This window comes from Vulpes lagopus, chromosome 15 (assembly GCF_018345385.1).
Source record: "Vulpes lagopus strain Blue_001 chromosome 15, ASM1834538v1, whole genome shotgun sequence".
Classification (NCBI taxonomy): Eukaryota; Metazoa; Chordata; class Mammalia; order Carnivora; family Canidae; genus Vulpes; species Vulpes lagopus.
Window position 1 is genome coordinate 27478275 of NC_054838.1, and position 12203 is coordinate 27490477.

A 12203-nucleotide genomic window follows, 5' to 3' on the forward strand; every position below is an offset into this window, starting at 1 on the left:
TAGTTTCTATGTTTTAGGTTTTAAACCCTTATTAAATACATGATATGCACATATTTCCTGCTATTCTTTTGGTTGTCTTTTCACTTTCTTGATGATGTCCCGTTACAAAAGTTTTTAATTTTGGTGATGTCCAATTTATTTTTTTCTGATGTTGCTTGTGCTTTTGATATCATATTTAAGAATATTTTTACCAAATCCCTAATCATAAAGATTTATCTCTATGTGTTTTTTTAAAGTGTTTGATAGTTTTACCTCTTAAAAATTTAGGTCTTTGATCTATTTTGAGTTAATTTTGTTATGATGTGAAGTAAACTTCCCATTTAACTCTTTTGCATATGGCTATCCATTTGTTCCAGTGTGATTTGTTGAAAAGACTACTATTCCCCCCATTGACCGGTCTTGGCACCTTGTTGAAAATCAGTTGACTGCATGTGTGGATTTGTTTCTGTACTCTAAATTCTGTTCCATTAATTTGTATGTCTGTCCATATGCCAATGCCACATTGTTTTGGTTACCATTGATTTGTAGTATGTTTTGAAACCAGGAAGTGTAATTACTATTATCTTGTTCTATTTTTTAAAGATTGTTTTGACTATTTGAGTCCCTTTCATTTTCATATGAATTTTGGAATCAGCTTATTAATTTCTGTAAAGAAGTCAACTGAGATTCCAATAGGAATTGCATTGAATCTGTAGGTCAGTTTAGGAGTATTGCCATTTTAATAATGTTAAATCTTTTGATCCATGAATATGAGATATTTTCCCATTTATTTAGATCTTTAATCTATTTCAACAGTGTTGTGTGGTTTCTAGAGTGTAAATGTTACACTTCTTTTTTTTTTTTTTAAATTTTATTTTATGATAGTCACACAGAGAGAGAGAGAGAGAGGCAGAGACACAGGCAGAGGGAGAAGCAGGCTCCATGCACCGGAAGCCCAACGTGGGATTCGATCCCAGGTCTCCAGGATCCCGCCCTGGGCCAAAGGCAGGCGCCAAAACGCTGTGCCACCCAGGGATCCCAAATGTTACACTTCTTTTGTTAAATTTATTCCTAAGTATTTTTAAATACTTAAATACTTAGGATGTTTAGAAATGTTTGATACATTTCTTGGTATCATTTTTTAAAAAATTGTATTTATTTATTCAGGAGAGACACAGAGAAAGGGGCAGAGACATAGAGAGAGAAGCAGGCTCCTCACAGGGAACCTGATGTGGGACTTGATCCTCAGACCCGGGATTACAACCTAAGCTGAAAGCAGACGCTCTACTGCTGAGCTACCCAGGCGTCCCCTAAGTATTTTTTTGAAGCTACTGTAAATGAAATTATTAATTTCATTTTTTGGATTGTTGCTAATTTATACAATTACAACTTATTTGTAAAAATTTTTTTGCAGCTGATTTTTATGTTGATTTGATAGCCTGTACCTTTGCTGAACTCATTTTTTAGTTCTGATAGTTTTAGGTGAATTTCTTAGGATTTTCTATATTTTTTAAAAAAAGATCATGTCATCTGCAAATAGAGATGATTTCTGCTGTTATAGTCTGGATGCCATGTATATATTTTTCTTGCCTAATTTTCTTAGTAGAGCCTCTAGAAAAATATTGAGTATAACTTTCAAGAGTGGACATCATTGTTTTCTCCCTTGTTCCTTCTTTTCATAGAATTTCCTTTAGCATCTATTGTAAGGCAACACATTGTTACTAGCAACAAATTCCTTTCTTTTTCTTTTTATTTTTTTAATTCCTTTCTTTTTAATCTGATAAAGTCTTTATTTTGCCTGCATTTCTAAAAGATAGCATTGCTGGATATTGGATTCTTGGTTGGCAGATTTTTCCTTTGAACACTTGGAATAGTTATCTTAATGCCTGTTAAACTCCACAGTTTCTGCTGAGGAGTCAGTTATTAACCTTACTGCAGTTCCTTTATATAAGTGATAAATTGTTTTTTTTCTTGTTACTTTCAAGATTTTTTCCATTGCTTTTGACAGCATTTTTAGTATGATGTATCGGTAGATCTCTTTGTTTATTCTTTTTTTTTTTTTAATCTTTTATTTTTTTAATTTTTTTTATTTATGATAGTCACACAGAGAGAGAGAGAGAGAGGCAGAGACACAGGCAGAGGGAGAAGCAGGCTCCATGCACCGGGAGCCCGATGTGGGATTCGATCCCAGGTCTCCAGGATCGCGCCCTGGGCCAAAGGCAGGCGCCAAACCGCTGCGCCACCCAGGGATCCCTCTTTTTTTTTTTTTTTTTTTTAAGATTTTATTTATTTAATTCATGAGAGACACAGAGACAGAGGCAGAGACATAGGCAGAGGGAGAGACAGGCTCCCTCCGGGGAGCTTGATGCAGGAGTGTATCCCAGGACCCTGGAGCAAAAGGCAGTCACTCAACCACTGAGCCACCCAAGTGCCCTCTTTGCATTTATTCTGTTTGGAGTTTATAGAGCTTCCTAGATGTAGAAGTTACTGCTTTTCAATAAATTTAGGACATTTTCAGCAGTTTCTTCTGACTATTTCTTCTCTTTTCATGCTGTTCTTTTCTTTTGGTCGTTCTGTTACGTATGTGTTTGGGCACTTAAGTAGTGTTCCAAATTTCTCTGAGGTTCTGTTCATTTTCCTTCATTCTTTTTTCTCTTAACATTTTCCAGATGGATACTCTCAGTTGCTCTGTTTTCACATTTGTTTTGTTTTTTCCTGCCAGCTCAAATCTACTCTTGAGCTCTTTTAGTGAATTTTTTTTATTGCAGTTATTTTACTTTTTAACTCCAGATTTTCCCTTTGGCTCTTTTTTTTTAAATTACTACTGCTTTATTAATATTCTCTACTTGATGCAACTTTATTGTCATTACTTCTTTTACTTCTGTAATCATGCTTTCCTGTACTTCTGTGAACATATTTATAATGGCTACTTTGAAGTATTTTGTTGTTAAATCTGACATGTATTTGCTCTAATAGGGAATTTCTCTTGCCTGCATTTTTTTCCCATCAATGGGTCATATTTTCATGTTTTTTTTTTTTCGCACACCTCCATGTATTTTGTTGGAATTGGACATTTTAGATATCTGTATTAATATTTTACTTAGTTTACTTATTTTTTTTAAGGTAGGCTCCATGCCCAACATGGTGCTTAAACTCATAATCCTAAGATTGATAGTCACATGCTCTACCAACTAAGCCAGTCAGGCACCCCTTGATATTTTAGATATTAGATATTAGATATTGTTATATATAAGTTGCTCTACAAACTAGTCCAAATTTTGTCTTCTTTGAAGGAATGTTTCAGAGGTATATTTGTTCCGACCACAGGAGGGTTCCTCTCAGCTTCCTTGTACTCAGTTCTCTCCTGTGAGCCATCTGGCCTTTGTCTTGAATGTCTTTTCATTAAATCCATAAATCTTCTTCCATTTGCCTTTCATCCTCCACTATTCTTGAGAGCTTGGATTTCTCCATGCTCCATTAAAAATGAAGACAGTTCCTTTGGGAAGAGAGTACAAACTATCTGTTTTATTACCTGTTTCTACTCTTACGCAGCTCTGGAGGTCTGGGTATAAGGTCAGTGGCAAGCTTCTCTCTGAAGAACACCCCTGCCCTAGAAGCTGAACACTCAATAAAGGAGGGTGTGGGAGGGTGGGCAGCAGCCTGATAGCCTCTTGGCTTGCTACTGCTAGTGGTAGAGCCACCACCTCACAAGCCAGGGCAGTGGTGACCAGGACTCCAGTTTTTTGATAGTGTTGTGCCCAAAGTATACCCTTTGTTTCACAAGTTGGGGGCTTGGCAGAAAACGGGAATACCCATTTCTTGACATTACTTGCCTGGGACTTAGCAATATGTTCTAGGGGTAGGATGAGGTAAGCTCAAGTCCTGCTGCTCCTCAGAAGAAAGCCCTCCAACAAGGAGCTGGAATAAGAGGAAACCTTGTGTTTTTGACTACAGCAGTCTGGAGAGGAGTCTTTGCCTTCACTCATAGTGGGTAAGGAGGGACAAGTTTTGGTTTAAATATCACAGATCTCTCCTTTCTTACTGAATTTTTCTACATTTTCTTGAATAGGTATTTCTTCATTTGTCCTTGGGACTATTTCCAGAACTTTTCATTAGTTATCATTTTATTAGTTCCATTTGGGTTAGCAGATTAGCAGAGCTCCTCATGCTCTCTTGTCAGAATGATCTCTGGAATGATTTTTATTTTTAATTGAGATATAATTGACATATAACATTGTATTAGTTTTAGATGTACAACATAATGTTTTGATATATGTATATATTAAAAATAATCACCCAAATAAGTTTAGTTTACATTTATCACCACACAGTTACAATTTTTTTTTCTGGTGATGAGAACTTTAAAGAAGAATGGTTTTTTTTTTTTTAAGAATTTTATTTTATTTTATTTATGATAGTCACAGAGAGAGAGAGAGAGGCAGAGACACAGGCAGAGGGAGGAGAAGCAGGCTCCATGCACCGGAAGCCCGACGTGGGATTCGATCCCGGGTCTCCAGGATCGCGCCCTGGGCCAAAGGCAGGCGCCAAACCGCTGCGCCACCCAGGGATCCCAGAAGAATGGTTTTATATACTTATCTTCTTTTTACAAGACTTTAGAATTGTTCTGTGAAACTATCTGGACCTGCTATTTATTGGTGAAGGGGGAGGAGTTTTTTAAAATTTATTTTAAGGCAATTCTTGTCTTTTCTAAAGTCTGTTTTGATAACTAATATTTTTCTAGAAAATTATTTATTAGATCGAAATTTTCAATTTATTTGTTTAGACTGAGCAAAGTAATCTCCTGATTTCATTCAGTTTTTTCTGTCATGGTTATTTGGGGGTACTTCTTTTTATATGTTTTAAGTATTGTAATACTAGAAAAAGATTTTTTTCTACAACTTTTCTGGTTATGATTTATTATAATCAGAGTTTCTTTATCTCTGCAATAATAGTACTTTGTTGAATTCTTGCTGTATTTTAGACACTTTACAATTTTGATTTATTTAATCTTTATAACAACCCAAGAACATATATACTGATAGCATGTTTATGTTATGGATGAGAAAACTGAGTTATAGAGATAATAATTTGCCCAGTTCTGCCTTGGTGAAGATCATAATTTAACTTCTTGGTTGGCTATAAGAAATTTAAAGTTATTTAAGGTTGTTAAATAAATAGATTTATTTATTTCCTAATGTGTCACCTAAATCACTATAGAAAAAAGTAATATAATTTTTAGTTTATGACAATATACTCTATCCCATGGATTATTTCAATGAAGTTAGTGGTGGAAAAGTGTTAGCAAAAATTTCCTTCCTCAGTTAACAATTGTGAGTACTTAAATTTGTAGTTAGCATGAGAGATTCATTTTATTTTTTATTTTATTTTTTGGAAAGATTTCTTTTAAATTGGTAATTTACATTTGGAAAGTCAATGAACAATTATACCATTTAAATAAAAATTTTGAAAAATGTGAAGAAAATCACATGACTAATTTGGTTTGAAAGCTCTAATATGTTGTGATCAGAGACAAAAAGTATTTTTTAAATAAATGCTTAATAGTTTCTGTAATATCCTTAGTTATATTCTTGAATGAAAGAAATTAGGAAAGAGGAATTTGAGGAATAAAAATTGCATTTCATTAAGAAAAAAGTTTCTTAGGCAAGATTGAGTAAATATGTAAAACTACTGCCCTCTTCGGTTGGTATGAGGAACATGTTTTTTAAATTAATCTGTACTGAGATTTCTCTCTCTTCTTTCAAAGGTGTTAAAATCATCACACAACAAGTTCAACCAAGTAAAATCTTACCCAAACCAGTGACAGCAACTCTGCCCACCAGTAGCAATTCCCCTATTATGGTGGTTAGTAGTAATGGTGCAATTATGACAACTAAACTAGTAACCACTCCTACTGGTAAGTTTTCTTGAGCATCAGTCCATTCATTCATCATTTTTCATTGAGTAATTTCTTTGTAAGAACATTGTGCTTGACACTGGAGATACAGAGATTAATGAGACAGTTCTTTAAGAGCCTTTCTTGTCTCTCCTGTTTACCCCCAACTAAAATTAGCTTTCTCTTATTATTGTCATGGTCTTCTTTTCCTTTATAGCACGTACTACAGTTTCTAATTCACTCCTTGTTTGTTGACTTAATGTAGTTCACCTTATTAGACCATTAGCTGCATGATAAAAGGACTGTCTCTGTTTTATTCACTGTATATACGTAGAGCTGGTCTGGAAGTAGGTGTTTAGTCAGGATTTGTTGAGAGACTGAAAACACACTTTCCCAGCCCAAAAAGATTGCACTCTTAAGAGGCTAAAAGTCTGTACTACACTGCAGTGTAGTAAGCATTACCCAGACCGAAAGAAGCACAGGATGCCATTTTGCCCAGAAATGAGAACAACCAGGCTATCCCCAAGGAAGTGACAGTGTAGAACATTTTAAGTAGTGTCACTGTTTGTGTCCTTGAGCAGGTTACTAATCCCTGTAAATCTTGTCCCTTGTCTAAATGGGATAAATGGGATAGCAATACCTGTACCATAAAGTTATTGTAAGTATTAGAGGAAATCAGGTATGCAAAGCCCCTAGCAGAGTGCTCAATAGCTATTATTACTAATAAATACTAGAATTAGCCATTACTATTATTTTAAATTTGTATAGCTCTTAACCAGAGTTTTTGAGAAGGGCTAGCATTTAGAGATAGAATCTAAATAGTGTAAAATGATACCTGTCTCAAGTTTATAAAGCCATCATTTATTGGCTAGGATGTAAAGGTCTGTTCAGACATTACACTTTAATCTCCCTTAGGGTTTAATATAATATCTCCACTTTTAGCTGCAAAACAGAGACTTCCGTTAAGCAACTTGCCAAAGTCATGCAGCTAATAAAAAGAAGATCTGGGATTTGAACTCCAATCTGTTTGACTCTAAGACCTGTGCTCTCTTTTTTTCATTTTAATTGTGATAAAATAGAACATGAAATTTACCATTTTAAGTGTATAGTTCATTGACACTTAGTGCATTCATGTTATTTTGTAACCATCATCACCATTTGGCTTCAGAACCTTTTCATCCTCCCAAACTGAAATTCTATACATTAAACATTAACTCTGCATTACCACCTTCTCCTAGTCCCTGACAACCAGGATTCTACTTGCTGTCTCTGCAAAGCCTATACTTCAAAAATAGTTATTCTTGCCTTACATTTATCATACTCCCCTCACCCCCAAAACTTTTTTTTCCATTTAATACAAAGAGTGTAGTGTTACTTATATATGATTTTTTACCTTAGGGAAAGGTAGTGAAAAATAATAATGTGTCTGTCCCTGTGTATCTATGTTAGAAAAGGTGTTTCTATTTTTAAAATAAAAGTTTAAGTGGAAAATTTTTTGTTAAAATTCAGCTGATTCGCATTATGTTTGTAGCATGTTTATTACTTTGTACTGGGATTCAGATATATGTTTGTGAGCAATTTAAATTAATTCTACCTAATGTTCTTCCCCTCCTCCTTTTTTTGGGTTGTGATTGTGTTTAACAATTTTTAAATACCTTGCTAAAAGCATTTTTGCAGGGAGGGGGTTGTTGAAAACGATTATCACACTATTCTAATTATCATGAAAAAATGTGTTCCTGTTGAAGAAGGTGTTATCTTAGTCATCTTCATTCTTCCCCAGGCTAGTAGTTCTTAGTGTAGAAATAGTGTTTCTGAGTTACCAGATTTGTAGGAAACTACCACAGGCTCATCTGGTTAGTTTTTGATTGCTGTGGGAAAAGAAGAAAGTCCTTGGAATAGTGGGGAAGAGTGTAAAATCCTTTGAGAGACATGAAGAAAAATATTCTGACGGGTCAGTTAGAGTTGAAGAAATACGTAAATAGTGAACTTTTTAGGCTAAAAGAAATATTCCTGGCAACTCTTGGCAACTTCAACTTTAATCTCTAGTAAAATGATGGAATAATTCTTAAAAGATGGAATTATATTTAGAGAGTAGCAGAGTACAAAATAGCAAAAGTTTATAAAATTTTAAGCAAACAATATTACCTTATTTGCTGAGTGCTGACATTGGGTTTGGCCTTGAGACAGCAAAAAACAGATGCAGAGACCTTAAAATCTATAACAGAAATATCTAAAATGCTCTGGCAGGAAAGATGATTAAATTTAAGTTTCTTTTGGCATAGAACTAGTGGAAGAAGGGTAGTGGAAGAAAGGAACATAGTTATACTTTTTCTTGGGGTTAGTAATTTGATGCAACACATCACAAAATTTTATGTGTAAAATTAATTCAAATTGACTTGGCTATAGTTCGTGCTATGTACATTGAAAACTGGCTGTAAATTGTCACTTAATGTCTTGACACCCTGAAATTCCATTTTCAAGTTAAAGCAATGCAGATTATATTGAATTATAGCTATACTGTATAAATTGCCATTCTTCTATAAGTAATGACAAGTTTTTCTTTTGGCTTTTCCCTTTTTATAGGCACACAGGCAACCTATACCCGGCCAACAGTGAGCCCATCCATAGGTCGGATGGCTGCAACCCCTGGAGCTGCAACCTATGTGAAAACTACCAGTGGTAGCATCATTACCGTAGTACCCAAGTCATTAGCTACCTTGGGGGGCAAGATAATTAGCAGTAATATAGTTTCTGGTAGGTATATCTGAAATATGTTAAAGCTATAGATAACCAGTAAGAGGGCAAAACATTTCACTTTCAAAGGATTCTGTTTGATCTCAGTTTTCTGCTTAGAAATCCGGAGCTTTTTTTTTTTAGTCCTAATGTTTACTGATTAACTCTAGCTTTTTAAATTTCTAGTATTAAATTTTCACACATTAAACTTTTGATAGTTTTAAAATAGGACATTAGGTTGTTTTTCATCAGAATGGAAATATTATTATTTATATTTGTATAGAGATTTTTCATTTACAAGGTATTCTCCTGTTAGTCCTTTCAGAACTGTTAAATCTGAATAGTTGGTATCACCCCCAATTGACAGATACAGATAGATTTAAGTTTAGACAGACGAAATTGACTTATCCAAGATCACACAAATTAGAGGAAGAAAGAACTTGGATTTATTCATCAAAATAAGTTTGAGGGACCATATCTCATAATTTCAATTACTAATGTCACTTTAGATTATTAAAAATAAAAATATTTGAATATCTTTATTTTCTTTTCACCATTATAGATTACTTACTTTAAAGAAATATTTTGTAGGGCAGCTGGATGGCTCAGCAGTTTAGTGCCGCCTTCAGCCCAGGGCGTGATCCTGGAGACCCAGGATCGAGTCCCACATCGGGCTTCCTGCATGGAGCCTGCTTCTCCCTCTGCCTGTGTCTCTGCCTCTCTCTGTCTCTCTCTGGGTCTCTCATGAATGAATAAATAAAGCCAATAAATAAATAAATAAATAAATAAATAAATAAATAAATAAATAAATAAATATTACAGTAGTGAAAGCTAATATTTATTGGTATTTTGGAACTTTACTTGATTTTTATCCGCTCCTTAATTCCTGTAGTATTTGGACTGTGGACCCCAAAGTGGAATGTTAACATAGTATATCTTTTCATTGTTAGTTTTTTTTTTTTTTAAGATTTTATTTATTTATTCACAACAGACACAGAGACAGGCAGAGACATAGGCAGAGGAAGAAGCAGGCTCCATGCAAGGAGCCTGATGTGGGACTCGATCTTGGGACTCTAGGATCACACCCTAAGCAGAAGGCAGACACTTAACTGCTGAGCCACTCAGGCATCCCTCATTATTAATTTTTAATTAAAATGTTTAAATAATTTCTCATCAAGTAAGGCCCGTGAACTTTAAGTGTCTGCTGTTTTTTGTAGACTAGCCATATTTTGTATGCTGCAGGTGAGTTCTAACATTTTAAAGTGAAGGGATTAGGGGATCCCTGGGTGGCTCAGCGGTTTAGCGCCACCTTCAGCCCAGGGCGTGATCCTGGAGTCCCGGGATCGGGTCCCACATCGGGCTCCCTGCATGGAGCCTACTTCTCCCTCTGCCTGTGTCTCTGCCTCTCTCTGTCTGTGTGTCTCTCATGAATAAATAAATAAAATCTAAATAAATAAATAAACAAACAAACAAATAAATAAATAAATAAAGTGAAGGGATTAAAGTTTCCGGCACTATATGTTGCTGATAACTTGGGGAGTCAGAACAAAACAGGGTATAGTATTGGTATTTAAAGCTACGAATATTGACTCTATTTTTAAGTATAAGTGAGAAAATCCAATGTTTACCAAACTGAGGAGGGTGAAACTAGTAGGGGAGGAATCCTTGTATCCCAGCTTAAGAGGATTTTTAAAATAACACAGTGAAAACTTAAATTATGATTTATTACTGACAGTATCTTAATAGTATAGAGCACATTCTCAAACATTTTTCAAAAAGTGACCATTCTTCATTGGTATGTGGTTTTTATCACCGTAATGGTTTTTCTTTATTTATATATGAATTCATAGTAACCTTACAACTTGAAGGAATGTCTAGATGTCATGAGGCTACTGTTTTCAGACCTTCTTTGATTTAGCTGTTTTGTACCAGATTAGAACAGTACAGTAAGCAAGCACATTTTCCTTACAAGCAGAGAGGTATACCTACCCTACCTAAAATACCATGTATTTTATCTACCTTTGTATGTAAATAAAAACAACTCATGGTTAGCTGCATAGTTACATATTTCAAGTATATTGAGTATACATGAGAAGAATTCTTTTTTTTTTTTTTTTTTCATGAGAAGAATTCTTAAAGTTTTCTGGCACTGTAGGATGTACTTGGCACAAAGTTGAAGCAATGCTGTTTGTTGCATGGAGCTTGTTTTGTGTCTACCTTTGCTTCACTGACACTTTTATTTTAAGGAATCTATCATTTCTGATTGCTCTAAATTGATCCTTATGTTACATGTCAATATTCTGTATAAAGACAGTTCTCTTTTTTTATAATGTTTTTGTTATTTCATGATAGTGGGTTTACAGGTTAGTTTATTAGCAGTTTTCAGTCCCTGTTTATCTATTCATAGTGAACTGGTAGGCCAGGTTGGATGAATTTGGATAATCCATAATAGATGCTAGGTTCTAGAGTCTGTGCCTAACCTACTGCCCTATCCCCCGAACAAAAATGAAATGCTTTTCCTAAAAGATATCCAGACATCTAGTTGTAAGAATAGAAGGATTTAAAAAGAAAAATGATACTTTTCCCCTCATTGTGGGTAATTTGGAAATTACAAAAAGGTACAAAGAAAATTTAAAAACATACAATTTTTACCATCCAGAGATACATGTTAAAATTTAAGGGTATATGTTTGTTATTCTTTTTTCTATTCATTATTTTGGTTATAAATGTGTGTATTTTTAAAATTGCATTGAGATCAGTATAATCATCTTTTACCCTTTTTTCTTAGAATAATATTATTTTCCTATTCTTATAAACATATCTTATTACCTCCTCTGCCCTCATTTAATGGTTATACAATATTTCCTTATATGGTGCACCATAATTTAGCCATTTTCTCATTGTTGAATGTTTTAGGTTGCTTCCATTTTTTTTTGTCATTATAAATAATCTTGGAATGAACATCATTATACCTAAATGATTATGTGAAGTTCTTACTTCCTTTCCTCTAGAAAGCAAGGTCATGCTTCCAAAGTGCTTTCTAGAAAGGTCAAGTTTTTCTTCCTGTTAGAATAAGCAACTAGGGATGTCTGGGTGACTCAGCGGTGGGGCATCTGCCTTTTGGCTCAGGGCATGGGTCAGGGGATCGAGTCTCGCATCAGGCTCCCTGCGAGGAGCCTGCTTCTCCCTCTGCCTATATCTCTGCCTCTCTCTCTATGTCTCTCATGAATAAATAAAATCTTTTTTAAAAAAAGGGTAAGCAACTAAATGGGATTATGACTATTTTTACAGTTATTTAACTCTTTAGAATCAGATATTTACTTATATGTGTATATAGAGAGAAACATATCAAATACGTAAGGTTTTTGTGATCTTTGTTGAGGGTTGGTTAAGGAACCATGCCTATTATATGCAGACGATTGGATCTTTCAGAGATGAACTTATTATCTTCACTCTAAGGGCATTATGAGAACATGTGACAGTGGCAAGATTTGATTTTGATTTTTATTTTTAAGATTTTATTTATTTATTCATGAGAAACACAAAGAGAGAGAAGCAGAGACATAGTCAGAGAGAGAACAGGCTCCATGCAGGGAGC

At 34.6% G+C, this 12203-nt stretch overlaps 1 protein-coding gene across 10 annotated transcripts in view; it reads left to right on the plus strand.

Annotated features, from left to right (window-relative positions):
• The window catches only part of EMSY (EMSY transcriptional repressor, BRCA2 interacting), a 92699-nt gene that overhangs the window by 50801 nt on the left and 29695 nt on the right, over positions 1–12203 (plus strand). For all 10 annotated transcript variants that reach the window (XM_041730169.1, XM_041730165.1, XM_041730159.1 and 7 more), the window contains 2 exons: positions 5744–5893; positions 8456–8626. In XM_041730169.1, the coding sequence (XP_041586103.1) occupies positions 5744–5893; positions 8456–8626 (321 nt within the window). The remainder of the gene's footprint in view (positions 1–5743; positions 5894–8455; positions 8627–12203) is intronic.